The sequence below is a fragment of the Pagrus major genome, chromosome 20 (genome assembly GCF_040436345.1).
Source record: "Pagrus major chromosome 20, Pma_NU_1.0".
Taxonomy (NCBI): Eukaryota; Metazoa; Chordata; class Actinopteri; order Spariformes; family Sparidae; genus Pagrus; species Pagrus major.
In genome coordinates, this window is record NC_133234.1 from 17,675,833 (window position 1) to 17,693,776 (window position 17,944).

The 17,944-nt window shown below is 43.6% G+C and overlaps 1 protein-coding gene across 1 annotated transcript in view; it reads right to left on the reverse strand.

Moving 5' to 3' along the window:
- Window positions 1–17,944, reverse strand: part of LOC141015308 (calcium-activated potassium channel subunit alpha-1a-like) — a 90,162-nt gene that overhangs the window by 60,614 nt on the left and 11,604 nt on the right. The window contains exon 2 of the mRNA XM_073489300.1: window positions 14,637–14,783. Coding sequence (XP_073345401.1) covers window positions 14,637–14,783 — 147 coding nt within the window. The remainder of the gene's footprint in view (window positions 1–14,636; window positions 14,784–17,944) is intronic.

A 17,944-nucleotide genomic window follows, 5' to 3' on the forward strand; every position in this document is an offset into this window, starting at 1 on the left:
AAAAGACGATAGAGAGCAGATAAAAGCTCCAGGCCTGGCATAGAGTCTAAAAAATGTGTTTTATTTTCTTAACTTTTGGTTTTAGCACCATTTCAGCACCATTGTTCCAATTTCCATTTCATAGTGTTCAAACAACACAAATCAAAGAATATAATGAATACTAAAACCATATGCCTCCACGGAAAAGAAAATAATAAAAATAAAAAAAACACTCTGGAGATTTTACTGTAGGTCGGCCTTCTTTCCAGTAAACAAACCACAAAGAAACCACAAACCCCGGCGGATGATTCTCCCGTGTATCAAGCCCAACTGGTCTAACATCATTTAAACAGTAACTTAACACCCCCTTAAAATCCTCTTTGCACTTTGCCTCAGTAATGTGCAATGAAGTGTACTCCAGGGTCTGTTTCATCTCTGTACTCACCCATCAGTGATGCAGAGTGTACAGTAGTCTGAGGTGAAACAAAACAGACTTTAAACAAAGAAGAAAGTGAAAAGAAATAACAAGAGAGAGAGGAAGGAGCATCATTTAACTGTGTTGGCCAATCAAATACACATAATCACATGTTTAAGCCTGTATTTTATGCACAGCTGAGGGTCAGAAAGGCTAAAATCTGCGAAGCAAAGATGGATGATTTAATATTTGATAGCTCTAATAAGATTTGCAATAAGACGTCCACACGTGCAACATCATGTTTGACTCTAGTCCTCACCGTGTGGGTCTACAAATGTTGATGTTAGAGCACAACGGACTGCTTTTTATTCTTCTTCTGCTGTTTCTTCTGATTCTTCTTCTTCTCTGTGTTTATTGGTGGATCTCAACACCAACTATCAAGGTGTAAAGAGCCACGTACTATATCAAAGTTCAGAGTGAGCTTGTTAAATCAACGAACATGACACATTCTGATAAATTTCCCAAGATAATCCCGATAATGCTGGCAGCTAAACTTTGTACTTTGAAAACTGTTTGTCCGCCGTTTACCTGGCAACTGTTGTGAGGAAAAACAAAAGTTTATATATAGAGTTATAAAATCCTCCCTCACGGTATAATAAATCTCTAAAGGTTCATCAGACGCCAAAACACAGCACAAACTGGTGGCTCTGACTGTGGGCCCCCATCAGACATCACAAGCTTGAGTAAATATTAAACATGAAGAACAAAAGTTGAAATTGATCAGTCTTGTCACTTCTGTCATAAATTTTTAAACTTCAGTTTGCATAATTATTGGTCTTTATCTTTAGTAAAAAGGAAGTACAATGCTGCCTTAGAGTCAGTTAGTTACCTGTGGGCTGCATCTTGAGTCTGTTGAATTATTTTGCCTATATTTATTTACATTTTGGGAAATTTTACCATTAAAAGTACGCTGAATTAGCTGTTAGCAGCTCTTGATTGCAACGTACCCGTGAATGTGCTGACAACTATCACTGGATTACTTTGATTTTGAAGAAAAACCTAAAAACGTGATCATTTTAAGGCAAGTTCTGCAGCATTTCTTATAGGTTATCTAAGCACACGTATGGATGTGTATTCATGATGAACATATCCTTGAAAAGTGTGTGAATGGAAGAGTAATTACACAACTTAAACATGATTCACTGGGAATCCTTGGAAACCCTGACAGTCATATTGAATGTAACATTCAGGCGTGTACTGCCTCATTCAGAATATTCCCCAGGATGAGTACATTGTGCAGCAATCCTGAGCATCAGTGGCTTTACTTCTGCGCCTGAGACATTCACACTCCAGAGTAAAACCGGTGGGTTTAAGGGATTTCTCTCTCTCATCTTGTCAATAAAAGCAGATTATTCCTTTGTCTTGCAGGCCTCCAGTGGAGCCGCATGCAGCTGCTTCCACATCATTAGGAATCACTACCAGCTATCACGGCAGCTCCGAAGGGATAGACCTGCTATTCGGTAATAACATCATCATCTCCAAGTCTGGATGCATTCGGCTCCGACAGCAGAGTTTACAAGCAATTTAACACAGTCGAGGCAGCGGCAGCAGCGAAAATGAATGTGTACACAGCGTATAGCTTGTTCAGTAGACACTGCTTTCTTTCACACGAGTTTTTCTTTCTGCCACTGTTAACGAGAACTGGAAATTAATGTCTGACATTTAAGAGACCTTTACTTATAAAAACCCCTGACATACACCCATACCAAAACTATCATATGATTTGATTTATTTATGGATCGACAGAATAAATCACACTGAATCCAAAAGGTTAAAGTGGGAAAACCGATTCGAAACGACAGAAACATATCAGATTACAGTACAAATGATGGCTCATCTTGCACCCTAGATATGTATGACTCCCCTTTGTCTTTGTCATTGTATATAAAGGGCTGTTTGGCAGTAGGGCACCAGTATAATAAAACAGATTCAGGCTACATTATTCACGCAGCCTTGTATCATACTAATGGTCATAGGACTTTACGGCTATAAAAAACAACTACCTTTATGAGCTCTGGTTTACCGACCGTATTGGGAGGACCAAAACACACCAGACTACTTGACTATGGTAAGGAAAACACCGGCTTCATGGCTTAAAGAGGTGGTAACTGCCTCCTGACGTTCAGTCCTCAACAGCAATCTGGGTTCGATTCTAGCATGTGACCATTTGCTGCATGTCATCCCCTCTATCTCTTTCCATCATTTCCTGTCATCTCTCTAAGCCATTATATCCAAATAAAAGGCTTCATGACTGAGACATGATACAAATCTCTGTACACATGTCCTTTGTGGATGTCCGGAAACAACTGATAAATAGGAAGTCCAGTATAATGTTGCCACTGAGCACCGTATGTGAGTTAGTTGCGAGCTACAACTTGAGCTCTGTTTTTCTGTTTCCTCATTTACATTTTTGCACATTAGCACCATGATAAGTATGCCGAATTAACCTTTTGTAATTCCTGTTTGCAATGTGCTAATGGGTGTACCGACAGCTGTCCCTGGATTACTTTGGTACTGAAGAAACCTAAAAATGTGACAATTTCAAGGCAAGTTCTGGAGTTAAAAAGAGCGTTTTGTTTAATGATTTCTAAGCAGATTTCTAAAGATTTATTGATGATGGATTTCAGAGATACTAATATCCTCAAAAAGTATGCGTCACACTGAATTAGATAAAATGTACATCACGTCCATGTGTTCATTTTTTAGTCCAAGGAGCGCAAATGTTGATACAAATTACAGCAATCAGACACCAGTACAGGTAGCTCATAGAAAGGAGATGTCTGGTTGCTTTATATAAAAGGTTGTAGATAAAAAATTGTGTCGTGTGCTCTTAGAAAACAGGAAAAAAAGTACTTCAAAAACCAGACGCAATCAAATTATTTTGCCTGCATGAACTGTGTTCCCCTTTTGATAAGCGGGCCAAATCAGTGATCACACTACCATAACTAACCTCCATGCACCTGTCACTTTTTCCCCTCACGCAGGATTTGTCGGATAATTCATGGAGCACACGGACAATTATGCAACTTTACTGGAACAAAGTTTGATTTTAATGTCCCCTAACTTATTATACATCCTCCTGACTTGCACAGCTGATACAAACAACACGCGACCCCGTGCACACTTTGAACATTGTTTGTGGTAATTACGGGAGGCACTGGAGGAAAGTTCCTGGTAGCTCATTAGAAGTTTTCATTCCTGCTCGGAGCCACAGAGGCTGCCTGAAGCTGCTGAAAAGTATCCGCGTTCGGCTTCAGAGGGACCGATGAACAGGAAAGTCAACAGACGCCTTCGCTGACGTCGGCAGGAGGGACCAGCGCTGCACACGAGGGACGAAGCCAGTATGGAAAATGAAAATGTCTGGGGTATACACAACATCTGTGCTGCTTTCCTTTGTGTTTACCTCTCCTAACACATAGATATATGACGTCAGTCTGAGCCCTTAACAACATAAAGGATGTAAGGATGTGGATGTGCAACACTTACGTGTTCATGTTAATGTTTCTTTTTAAAGGTGCAATATGTAAGAATTGGCCACCTGTCAAATCCATAGTAAAAACAAATAGGGGCCAGCATATCACCAGAGTAACTGCTAACTGCTGCTAACTGTAGCTGCCCTTAGCTAGTTAGCTGTGCAGTGAGAGGACCAGGGGAGTGTTGGTGTTCATACCTCTAGCACAGGAGCCAGGATGGGCCATGACTGGCTGGTTAACATGCTAACTTAGTAGATATCTCATAGACATTATGCCAAAAACTGCTATTTATTCACATTCTGTTGATAATTTTTGAATGTTTTCAACTAGAAATCTTACATATAGCCCCTTTAATCTTTTAATCTTTCTTTTGAAATGCATATAGAGCCAGAGAGTGTGACACTTTTTTATAATTTGAAGTCTCCGTCCAGTGATCAGCGCCTCGGGCCAGCTCTTGGTGTGCATTACTTTTCTATTAAAGACTTTATTAACATGTTATAGCAAGCACTGTGGTGTTGAAAACAGCGGGTCAAAAATAACCGGTGAACTTTCCCCAGCAGCTGCTGTCTAAATTAAAGTACACAGCCACTTGATGCACATTGATTCATGACTTAATATTAATAAAACCTTCTCTGAATCTGACGTGTCCAACATGACTGCAATGGTGAGAAAGGAAGGAACATATAATCAAAGGTGCATCGGCAATCATCCCTCCCTTCTGCAAAGTAAAATGGCTGTTGTTGTTGTCGGCAACCAGCAGTATACTCCTGAGAGTTGAGGCTTGCCTGGGGACGAGCCTGCAGGGTCTCTACAGCCACTCACACTTCCTGATTCACTCTGTAACCCACCGTCAGCACGCCGAGCTCTAATCTGTGCTGCTCAGTGAACTTCAGAACGCTCAGCGTGGAGGAACAGGCTCCTGCAGGTTTCTATTGGGCACGAAAAACATGATGAAAACCCCATTTTGAACTTGTGGGAAGAAAAAGACAGACTGAGGAGTCGGTTCAAATACAAGGCTGTGCTCATCAGCCAGGTGTAATGAGCGGAGAACATTCATGCGGTGCTGATAAAATACGTGTTTTCTAGAAATTTCCATGCACATGACAACGGCAGTGGGGGAAAGGTAGAAAAGTGGAGTGAGGCCATGAAAGCAGTGAGTCACAGATTTCTGAGTGTTGTAGGTTTGACGGGGAGATAAATGGATTACAGCGAGACACTCAGATCGCCTTTAAACTGTTTATACAACACTGAAAATTAGCGGTGAGCAACCTTTTACTGTTTTGATGAAAAATCCATGACACAGAGCCCATAATTGTACAAATTTGGACATATTCACCAAGTATGTTTGGAGTCTGAGGTGACTCTCCTGCTAAAACATTTCTTCCCCCTCCTGCTGACAAGATATCTAACACAGCAGCATAAAAGGGCATAAAAAGGTCGGTAACGAAGCCACTAACTCCCAGCACATGGACTTTAAATTGTGACTCATGCTGTTCAGTGCTGCAGCCCTGTATTCCCCCTCTGTCTGAAACACTCTGTTTTAGCTCCTGTCTCTTTAAGATCCCTCCTCCTTAATACCCAGTCTCCTCTGATTGGTCAGCTCGCACACGCCTGAGCGAACACCGCTAACAACAACAGAGCAGCTGTGTTAAATCAATTCTTACGTGCCAAACTAGCCTCTAGGTGTTAATTATGCAGTTGTGTGACATGGTGACGTAGTGTGACGTCATCAAGTCACGGAATTTAAGGCGGAACTACTGACGAGGCGTTTGAGGAGCAGAGTTTTCTGTGGGAGAGAGCACAACGGCGGTTGCAAATAAATGGACAGAGCTGATGATGAATCACAGTGGGCGGTGCCTGCTCAGGCCTGTGAGAGCTGACCAATCAGAGCAGACAGTACTTGTTGGAAGGGGGATCTTAAAGAGACAGGAGCTAAAACAGAGTATTAAGACGAAGGGTGAATAGAGGTGCTGCAGCAATAGACAGTATGTGAAATAAATAATGTGTTTTTCGAATACTGAAGCATGTAAACATTTGCATCCCCCCACATTTAGGTTTAAATTGACATTTTCACGAGTGGCTTGGAGCTGTAGGACAGAAGCTCGATATTTGGCTTACAACCATTAGCCATATTGCACAGATATTTAATAAATAATGGAAGTTAAAGCACTTGGACACTGGATCCTATCTTTAACCCTTGGCAGCTACACACAAGTGCTCAGTTTGTGTTTCACGTTGTATAGGTTGCACTGTAACTACCCGCGGCCTGAAACCCGACCCTCTGTTTGTTTGACACCAGTCACAGTGTATAGTGAGCGATCATCCTCCACAGCGTCCTCTCCGAGCAGTGAAAACAACGCTGTACATTTTGGGTCGAGCCTTTTCGGAAAGTCTATTTGGGATTTCTCTTCGCTTCCTTTTTTTTATTTTTTATCTGTTACTTGTGAAAGGATCCAGAAATACTCTCATTAGGCCAAAACAGCATGTTCTGCTCTGTTATGAATAAGAGACTTAAACTTATTCGACAACTGTTTGCGCCATTATTCAGCTATTCAAAATGCCCACAATCAAAACATGCAGCGTCGAACCCCAAATCCCACAGTGGCTAAGCCATGATTTAAGCCATCTTGGAAGCAGCCCAACCACTCTCACAGTGAGGCGTAAAGAGCTTAGCATGGGAGGGGATGGATGTGTCTCCTCCCGCCTGCCTCTCCCTTGTCTGTCTCAGTTGAAATATGAGGTTGAAACTCACTCGCTTCAAACAAGAGAAAGAAGCTGACGACCCGGATCAAAATTAAACAAATGCTGTCTAAAAAAATATCTCTGATGTCTGTCGTACAAGCGATGACTCACCTCTCTGGCAGCTCCCCAGAGAGGAGGGGTTCTCGCTGAGGAGCTCTTAACAGTGGAGATGGAAATTCCTATCATGTGTTAAAATGTAAATCGTGTTCTATCCGCCGAGCTGGACATACTGTAACTGCAGCAGCCGCATGCATTTTGAAGTGTGAACTCGGCAGCGGGAACATCTTAAATGGAGGGAAGTTAAGATTGGGTTCATTTTCTGCAATCGCACGCAATTTGCTCGCACAGAACGAGAGCTGAACCCAAAGCGAACCTTTCAAAGTTATCACCTGTTGTGTGACCAGTTTGCAACAACATCTATTAACCTCCAAATATTCATTTTCTCTAAGTGGCCGTGCTAATTAATTGAACTGAACTTGCCAAAAAGGAAAAGCCTGTTTGATGTAAAGTGCCAGCTGCGAGAGTCATTTTTTACATTTACACCTCCTTTAATGTCCACCTGCCTTTCCCTGTGAGTGGAAAAAGGGAAGAATGTGATGAGTTTTGAAGAATACGTGAGCTCTATCACAGCAGCGGCTGCCGGGTCATTGTGTAGCTAATGATTGTTAATGAAATCTGGAGAGCCGAATTCGTGACGGCTCGGGATTTCTTATCATAACACCGCTCGTGAATTGGATTTTAGGGGACATACGGGGGAAGAATGTTATCGCAAACCCTCTTCTCCACATGATGTCACTCCACAAAACTAATTACGCTCCGCTGATTGTTTGTGTCAAATGAGATACTGCTGAAAATGCGGCTGCTGAATAAAGAAGCCCAGAATTTAGAAAAGCCTGCACCCAGGGGGGATGGTAATTATCACACCTGATACTTGCCGGTGTACAAAACTAATGATGTGATTGCGGCGAGAGTTTGGCCTCAGAGCGCCGAGAGTTAGAGTCAAGGATCAGATCGGTAGACTGCGCAGGCACAGATGGCCACAGGTCAAGACAACCTCAAATAAATGTGTCAAAGCCACACTCAGATTTGTCTGAGCGCTGCACCGAGGGCCAGAATGAATTAAAAAGCGAGACAGACTCCTGACAGCCTCGTCCTGCAAGCTGTATGAATCTGGCTAAGATATCGTATGCATACTGTCTATAAGGCTCTTTTGTTTTTTATCGGTTTCAAACAAAACAATACAAAGATTTTTTTGGATTTTTTTTTTTTTTAAAGAGCAGATGGCAACAGTTTCCTGCTGCGTGAAAACACTGACCACGACGGTTCACACTAAACAAGCTCCTCTTGGCATTTACAGCTCAGAAAAATGATTCGGCTCATAAAAAAGTGGAGAGAAAAATGGGAAGAAAATGCAAATGAGCTGCTTATTATGCACCAGGCTCTGTCTAAGTGAGTAAGAGTCGACAGCCGGCCGCGCTAGCTGCTTTATGAGGCTGCACTTTGAGCTAAATGCTAATGTCTGCGAGCTAACATGATCATAATGACGGAGCTAAATGCCGAGGTTCAGCAGGTACACACTTTTGCACATTGTTCGGTGTCAGTTGCTAATTGGCATAAATGTCACTGGTTTTGCTGGTTTATTGCTCAAGGTTTTGAAAAATTAAGCATTTTTATCCGATGATTGTGAAGATGAAAAGTTGAGGGGAGTTATACGGATTCATCCTGAGCAGGGGCAGGATTATACCGAGCGACAGACCAACATCTTCAGAGCCATAAAGCCAAGAAATGTTTAGACTTGATTGTTGTTTGGTACGTATTTTTTCTTATTCACCGGTTTAAAGTCGAGCTGAAACACAAAGCCGAGTGATATTTGCTTCCACATATTTACGTGTTTCCTGTAAAAACGTTCACGTAGGGAGAGACTTGCGGCTACATGTCGAAGTAGCCGACTCTGTCTCAGATCTAGGGGAGCTCCAGTGAAACATGGCCGATAACGGGTGGCCAATCACGAGTGGGACCTAACGCAGCATCCAAGACTGACCGCTACCAAGGTGGTTTTCTTTCCAGGCCTAGCTCTCTGCATCCTGGGGTCCTGCTCCAGTTTCACCCAGATCAGTGAATAAAGTTACACAATCCGGTTTTTGTACAGTAATCGGTGAAATACTCTTTATTTAAAGACACAAGGAAATAGATTTTTTGTCATTATTGTTAAATAGGTGCACAATGTGACTGTGATCATTAATAAAACCGTTAAATAATTGCACAAAATCTCATTTTATCGAGTCAATTTGTGCGCGATTAAGTCCCCAGAGATCAATTTTCTGATAGCACACTTGAATTGTTTTAGGCAATTCAGATCGAAATTGCATTTTTATGTAATTCTGTAAATTACCTGCCTTACTCTTTCTTATTTTACGATAAAGCCCCAAATTTCAAGAGGAAACAACCTGAATTCTGTCTGAAAGAAGTTCTCACTCCACTTTTCAGAAAAGAAAGTTTTAAGACTCCTCTAAAGACAGAAGTTACTTGATGACGACTTTCGTGAACAACATGCGCAACAAATAGCTTCAGTCTCACATGGCATTGTTTCCTTCTGGAAGGCCCTGACAAAACAGGCCTGGCAGCTGCTGTCACCCGAAAATAGCGGCAGACTTAGAGGCAGGCAGAGAGCCGAGTGACGTTCCCGTCGTTGTTCACTCTGTTGCACTGGGCACGGTGAAAGTCACACACGATCCCCTTGGCACCAGAGTCCACAGGTGGCAAACAGCCTCCCGTCTCTGCCACAAGGCCACGGGCGTGTTGTTAGAATATCCGTTACATTTAACAACACTGACGTCTAATCTGGAGCCAAGAGTCAACTGGGAATGTCAAGAAAAGGGCACATACGCTGAATCCACTTTGAGCCCTTTCATGCTGAGCTGCACAGTGTGGAAAATGTGAGATAATAAAGCGGCGCTAAGCTGAATTCTCAGTCACGTAAAGAATAATGTTTCCATCACTTCCGAATGGACATTTCTGCTGCTGCGGTCGCATTTGAGGGAAGAGACCGAGTCCCCCGCAGAAGTGTTTACCGTTTCCCTTTTTTCACTCTCATCAGACAAAAAGCTTTTCCATGTAGCGCCACAAATGCTCACCGAGCCTCTCAGAGGAGGCGGAGGTGAGTTTGTCCGCGTGATGAAAATGCCCTTCTGGCCCACCTTTAATTTCGTTCAGAGCTCCTTTCCATCTCCCCCCTGAGGCTGCACTCGGGCGACATCAGATCTAGACCACAGCGGGCAAGACAGAAGATGACTCCCTCACCCTGTCATCCGAGAGGACTTCCCTACACATGTTGACCCCCGGTAATCCAAGGCGACCCTGCATCTGCAACACTTTTTGTTTGACAGCTGGTGGTGCTGAGCTAGAAGTGAGTCGACACTGTTAACTTGTATCCTGCTGCATCCCTGGTCCTTCTCCAAGAACTCGTGTTCACCACCTCATGTGGTCATAGAGTCTGAATGAATCACACAAATGGGAATCATTCAAGGTGTTGCACTCAGTTCTTCTCACAGAAAGGGAAAGGAGTCATTGAGAGAGAGGCCCAAACTCTGCCTACCTCCTCCCTTCCGCACATCTACCCAATCACTAAAGCATAAAGTTGGTTGCGTGTTTCAGAAAGTTACAAAAAATGTTGGATGCTGCAGTTTCAGACACAGATTATCTTCTGACAACAGATCGGCGCGTTTCACGACAAATACTGCACCCCTTCTTCAGATTTTTAGCAGTGTCTCTGATGTGCATCGAGGATAAACACAGTGAATCTGCTGAGCGGAAATCACATTTAAAGTAACAATCTCTAACATCTCTGTGTCGTTCTCTTTGGCGGCACCTATGGCGATATGCTGTAACTGCAGGTGTGTTCATTTGGACCTCATTTTCCAGGCATCCAAACTGTTGCCTCAAAAACATATAAATCCACAATGGAAAAAGAAAGAAAACCACAGCAAAGAAAAGAAAATCCATGATTTTCTTAAAAACAGTCCCTGAACATGCATTTCTAAGTAGCTAAGTTATCCTGACAATAATGGTGCATAGCGTGCCCAGTTAATACAAGTAATAAAAACAGCCTAGAGTCGACCAGCAGTGCTGAACAATCTGAGACGATTCATCAGTCTGACTTCAACATCACCGACCCTGTTCGACCTGTGACTGCGATTGGGGTTAGAGGGCAAACACAGCAAAGGGAAGAGTGCCAGAGGGCAGCTCTGTGCTTCCATTAATAGAAAACCTTTCTCTGGCCAGAATAATAGCTTTGCGACATCCCGGTCCCTCCTGTGGACCTGTAGAACCGAGCGCACGTGGGCTAAATGTCACTCAGCAGGGTCCCATCATTTAAGAGGAATCACATTGTCCCCCAGAATGCACCAACTTCACACTCGCTCCATCACGCTCTCCCCATCTTTCGATTTCTTGATGATTACATTCTCGAGGGAAGCTCGACTGAACGGGAAATAGATGCATGACATTAATGGAGACCCGCTGGGTTTCTTGGCACAGGTACAAGCTGCAGCCACCTGTTCAGCCCCCAAAGCGAGTTTTGTTTGTTTTGACGCAAGCAAACAGTGGCGTGATGACATTTTTGTTGAACAGGGAGGGTGGTCCTGTGTGATCGGAGGGGGAGGGGGGATTGCAATAATGCATAAACTGACAGATGGGATCCTTCCGTGTCCCCAATCTGGGGGAAACCATGTCCTAACATGCAGCACGCTGCTCATCTGAAAATTAGCGAGTAAACACACCTTTTAGAGTTGTATCTGAGTGCATCGTGAGGAGTGGTGTACTGATCTCCAGCAGATAAACCTTTACAGACTGAAAGGTCATCAGGAAGTGTCCTCCCTGCTAATCAAATAGCCCTGAAGGCAAGGTTTGATCTTTTACAATCTGCTGAGACGCGAGGCCAGCCGGGCAAAACGAGCATAGGGCCTGCGGGTCTTCCACAGGGCAGCCTGCACCTGCTCATCACTCAACATCCACAGTCAGAGGTAAACAGCTCGTGTGCAGCGAGCATCGCAGCGTTACATGTCGCGAATGGGTGAAACGTGTCATGCTGCAATTTCAGTTTGAATGCCAGATTATAAAGAAGTGAGAGAAGTGAATTTTATGTGGTTTAAAGCGAAGAAGCTTCATGCGGAGGTCAGATCAGACAGTTTAAACATTAACCGGCTCCTTAACCTTTGACACATGTACCTTGTGTTTACAGAGCGAACTGAACAGAAGCATTCAAAAGACAATGAAGAAGAAAACTGTTGTAGTTTGTAATTTTGTGTTTTTTTTTACATTTGTTTGTTTGCTTGTTTGTCTCATTTATTCCCTCTTTTTGTTTTCTCCCTTCTGTAACACACTTTGTAACTACTATTGTAAGCTGAAAAAAAGATATTTAAAGCAACATTACGCAACTATTTTACTACAGAATACCCCTACAGTCGCTTGGAAAATAGCAAAATGAAGCGCAGATTTGATGAATCTACTGTTTATCAGACGAAAACACATTTTGGTGACGCTGTATAATATTTTATGGACAACATAACTTGTGATTTCCTGACAGATAGCTTTACTTGTTGCCAGGGTAACTTTTAACTGCTGCTAATTGTAGCTTCTGTTGGCTAGGTAGCTCAGTTAGCCATGCAGCTAGCAGTTCTATTAGCTCACTCTGCCGGGAATGTTTTTTTCCTCATGGTTTTTTTTTTATGTTTTAAAACAATTCCCTCGCGACTACAAAACTTCACCCAACTTTCCTTCATTATTCTCTAATTAATTTAGTCTGTCGAGACATCAACCAGTGTTTTTTTGACTGATCCACAGACCTGAATCAAAATTACAAAATACTGCGCAGGCCTCCCGCAGCTCAGCTTCCTTTTTTTTTTTGCATAATCCATTTCTCAGATGTCTTCAAGGGCTCAGATTTATTCTCTCATCGACTTCATCCGCATCTCCAGCTCATTTATTTAAGCAAGTTTAATTGGTGAAATTCATTAGAGGATGCACATTTTACTTAGATTCCCATGCACCGAGTGCATCATGGAAATTTTTTCTCCTCGCTGGGTGTGAGGAAGTAAAAAAAACCACAATCGATTGGCTCTCTGCCGGCCTTTATTAATGAACGCTGCGTGCATTAAACAGGTAAAGATTAATATCCTGGAGTAAAAAGCTGCTTCTGAATATTTCAAGTGCAAATAGGCGACTCGCAAGAACTGGATTTTGAAAGAAAACAACAACGTGGGTGAAGATGTGGGAATAGCAGCTCACCCCTACTCAACAAACACACACACAGAATGATGCATAAGATAAACACACACACACACACACACACACACACACACACACACACACACACGCTCTGCCTCTCATTTAAGCCGTCCCATGCTCTCACTCCTCTCAGATGGCCTGGAAATAGGCTTTAACGTGCCCCCTCCCCTAAACTGCCTGACATACAAAACACACATCTGCCGTGTTTAGGTAAGCTGCAGTTGCCATGGTTACAGACGAGCGCTCGCTAAACAGTTGTGTGTCAAGTCATCATTGAGACGGGGCACTCGAGCCGCACACACACAAGTTGAAGGGAGCGTTGGTGGTTCACAACAAGGAAACGGAGGACGGCGGTCGAGCGGATGACGCGCTTCTGTTGGCAATATGTCGGCGTCGCCATGAACCGTCGCTCGCGTCCGGGCTCAGGACGGACTGTCAGAAGATGCCGTGGGGACAACCTGAGTTCAGTCTGAGTCATCAGAGCTTCGCATGACATTTGGGAGGAAGGTGAAGAAGCTGTGCTGCTTTTAGCCCAAATTGAGATTAAAAAAAAGGGTTTTTTTATTCCGTTCCTGGTATTAATCACCTCCGTGCAGAAGCTTACGGCCATGTGCATCATCTCAAAACAACGACAAATGTTTCACTTCGCTGGGTTTGAAATGGCAAACATCCACCAAAAGTAGGACATTTCAAGATTTGACAATAAACGCTTCTTATCCTTCCACCGTGGTCAGCAGCCCCCCCTCCCAAAAAAAAAGTGGTTCATTAATATCCCCCATCAAACTATAACACTCGAGTGTGGCTGCGTCCATGATTAACAACCTCCACACACACACATTCACCGAGCCAACTGGAGATGCTGCACCACATTTAGAGGGGTGGGTGAAAGCGGGATCAGCCCCGAGCACTGCGGCAAGCCTTGGCATGGAGCTCCCACTCATGCCATTTCATTTCATCACTCCTCACTCCTTACTGCTTCTGTTATTGCCAAGCACTTATGGCCAAATCATCGAGCACTCTCACAAAATACAAAAAAAAAAAAAGCCTATTAGAATCTCCATCACAACCAAAACTGCCCTTGACGAGTCGCCCTCACACACGCCGGGTGACACGGGTTGCTCACCCTTCATTTAAATGGAGATAACATGCGGTCGATGAGGCATGTGTTCTCCAGCTGACCAGATACAATTGGTAAACTGTAAATGTCCCTCCCCTCCCTCCTTCCCTCCCTCCTTCCCTCTGGATCTGTTTCTCTCTGCTGTCTGAGGGCATTACGGGGTGTTTGACCTTAATACACTTGTTAAATCTCTCCTCTTGTTTTGATGTATTCGCCCTCCATGTCTGAGAGATAAGCTACCAAGATATGCGCTTCAAAACGGCATGTTTATGCAAGATAAATTCAAGGAGCATTCGAGCGTGCACAATATGTGACTCGACAGGTTTCTGGCCTGTCCTATAATGCCGAATATTTCTCACGAGTCCCCCCCTCACAGACAAATCTACAACGAGGGGGGTTCAACCCTCGTGCCTAGCTGTCAAGAGGAAGTTTGGGAGTGATCATGATCGGCTGTCACGCCTCATCTCACTGATGTTCTGAGCTGCAGCATGCTACGTGTAGGCTGATGTAGCCGGAGATGTCAATCACAGATTAAATGAAGGATGAAGACTGAGTATGTACTCACCAGGACTCTTCCTGTCAGCGTCTGAGCGGATATCATGACTCCGGCCCAGTCTTTGACCGAGGTCATCCAGCCCACCTCGCTGGCCGCCGGGTCGTCCTTGTCGGTGCGCTTGATGATGCCATCGCCTGTGGTGATCCGGTGGACCTCCTGAAATAAAGCAGGCAAGCGTGAGAAATCAGGTGCTTAACACTAAATGATTGGTAACACTTTACTACACAGCACACTACAGTATTTGCAGTGTACTGAAATACAGCTAGAGTTACAATGAAGTACCGTAGTGCTGCAGAGACGCCCGGTCATCCAAATATTCAGATGTCTGCTTGGCACAAATGTCACATCATCATAATTTTCATAGTTTTTTTTTGTGAAAATGAAAATTGTGATGCAAAAATGATCATTCCCATTAACCATGAATCGTACTGTAATCATCAAATTAATAGTAATATGTTTGTTTTTTCGTTACCATATTGTGGTATGTATTATATCATATATAGTGTTGTATTATATCAAGAGTTACAATCATGCAATTTGAGTTGTTAGTGTCACTGCCGAATTCAATAAAACATCGCTAGCGATGCAAGTAGGTTGGCTGAAGCTAAAAACAACAAGCTGCAAGCACAGTACCTTTGGGCTTGCGTGCTAGCAAACGACAAGCGGCGTTAGCATTTATTTGTAGCCGTGTTCCTGGCCCGTCTACAGATGTAGGTCCAGTATTCACTCTCTTTACAGTTCTACTTAGGTCTCAGAACGACTCTTGAGAAAAAACGCAGGCACTTAAGCTGCTATATACTCCACTATGCTCACCGGGCTAGCAGCTAACTTTGCTAACTATCTGTTCTTTGCCACTGGGAGGGAAGGTACTGGGTTTTATCGGTTAGTGAAAGAAAAACCAAAACAGTAAAGCTGTGAGCTTAATTATTACTAAATTAATTATATTCGATTTGTCAGGAATATTTAGTTTCTGTCAAATTCCAGAGAGACTGAAGCTAAAACAACGAGCTGAAAGATGCCAAAACTCTTCCGAACGCTAATGTGAAGAGCAGAGTCGGGCGATAATCCGTCGCGGGATCGTTACATTATGAATTTCATTCACTGTTATCAAAAGTCTTCCTCGGATCAGCTTTAGGTGATTAACTTTGTAATTTAGTGCCAAATACGTTATGCAAAAAAAACCCCCACCAAAAATCACCACTTCAAAAACATAAATGCATCTTTATTTTATAGTGACCAGGCTCCGAGGACTCTACAATAAACCCACGCACATGCATGCTCACATGCATACAGTAAACATACAGAGTGAGAGCAGCGCAGAGACTCCAGGAGTGTATCCATGGCAGCCACTGAGCTCCTGGTGTTTCTGCTCCACTGAGTGGGCTGCCTGCCTGCCTGCCTGTCTCTCCGCCTGTCTTTCCCTCTGTCTGTCCGTCCGTCTGTCTGTCTGTCTGTCTGTTTGTCTGTCTGCAGGGACTGGCATGATTCACAGAGCAGGAAATCGAGACAGGATGCAGAGGTTAGCTGTGCTCCCTGATGAAACACCCAACAAGCCTCGAGGCTAACACGACTCGGACTCTTTTACCCCCGTGACGTCCTGCTCCTCATCTACCTTCGCGGTGTCACACATCAGTCTCTCTGAGGCCTTTTTTTTTCCTCCTGGATTAGTTGATTCAGACTACATAGTTAGAGGGAGTAGTCCAAAGCTATAACTTAAGGTTTTTGCATTAATATCTGCACTACCGGGGGAGTCTTTTTTGTCCTGGTGTCCAAGATGTCAACACGCCACATTCTCCATATGCAGAATGGGCTATTGTGTGTCTCTGCGATCGGGTCGTCAGCTTCAAAGAACTCCCGGCATGCGACCATGCAACATGTGTTGTGCTTCCACTCCATCATCAATCTTTCTAAAGCTGGAGGGGGGTGCAGCACCGCTGAAACGAGTGCGGTCTTCAACATACAGCAAAGGGGAGCACAGATGTAATGAGACAACAAGGGCATCTGTTTGCCAGCAGCCTGGTTTAGGAAGAAGGATTGCAAAGTGTTTACTTAATTTAAAAAGTAAGACTGGAAATATCTGGGCACAGCTGGGCGTTGCAGTTTTTAGCAGATGTTACACAATCCGGAGTAAATGGTGTATTTGTGGAGGACTATTTTCCGGTACGTACGTGAGTATTCATGGCAGCAGGGCGGTGCATACGGGATCAACTTAAAATAAACCACAGAGCCCCATGTTCATCGTAATGAAGGTAGCATGTCATCAGAGGAACAGCGAGGCTCCCGTATGCGCCGTTAGAGAATTAGTCAGTCGAACCACGCTGATGCTGTTTTTACCAAAACCAACACTAAATTCGAGCAAGTCGCTAAAAGCTCGGTGTGACTTATTCCTCTGAGGAGCTTCATTGTTGTCCAAATACACGCGGATGAGCCTCACTGTGACATGTTGCCTCGTCACGATGAGTCAGTCCCACACACACACCAGGCAACAACGATCCACCAAATGTGTATTAATCCGCCTCTGAACATAATCCCTAAGAAATGTAGTTTGAGTAATCTTTGTTAAAATAACAATGGCCAGCTAGTTCAGGAAACCACTGAGATTTTAAGTTAAACTATATATTTTTCGGGAAGTGTTCTGCGGCAAATGGCCTACTCTAAATACCGGTGCCCCATGTAACCCTACACTACAGATAAATACAATAAATTCAAGGATGTGAAAGTGAAATTAGTTTTCATTAGTCTTAAACTCATAGCTCACAGTAAAATACTTTTTTTTTTTTTATGAAAAAAGGCAGAAAAAACAGTGCAAACATCACAAAAAAACACATTTTGAGAGTCTGTATGTGTGTGTTGAGGAGTCATCGTTGCCAGGTACACTTTCAAGAAGAGCAAGAGGAAGGATAAAGCGACTACAGTGTGCAGAGTGGAGGCAAGAGGACGAGCCAATGAGACGAATGTCAATGAGGAGGCAGGTCTCGCACTAAAGTAGAGAGAAATTTGGAAGCTTATTTCTTCTTCTCCGGATCCGTTTCATCCATTTCCAGCTGCAAACTTATCGGAGCAGAGGGCTTGAGCGAATTAAAGTGACTGGCTTCACCTTTGCCTCTGGGTTGGGTTGCCAGGTACCATAAAATCAGGAGATTAACGAGAGAAATTACCAATTGGGAACACAGCGGGAGAAAAGGTTAAAAATAGGGAGACTCCTGCAAAAATGTTAGCAGTAACGAGCGAAAGCATCAAACATAAAAATTGCAAACTATGAGTGCATGTAAACAGCTCACAAAGCATGCTACTCCATAATGGCACCCACCCACACG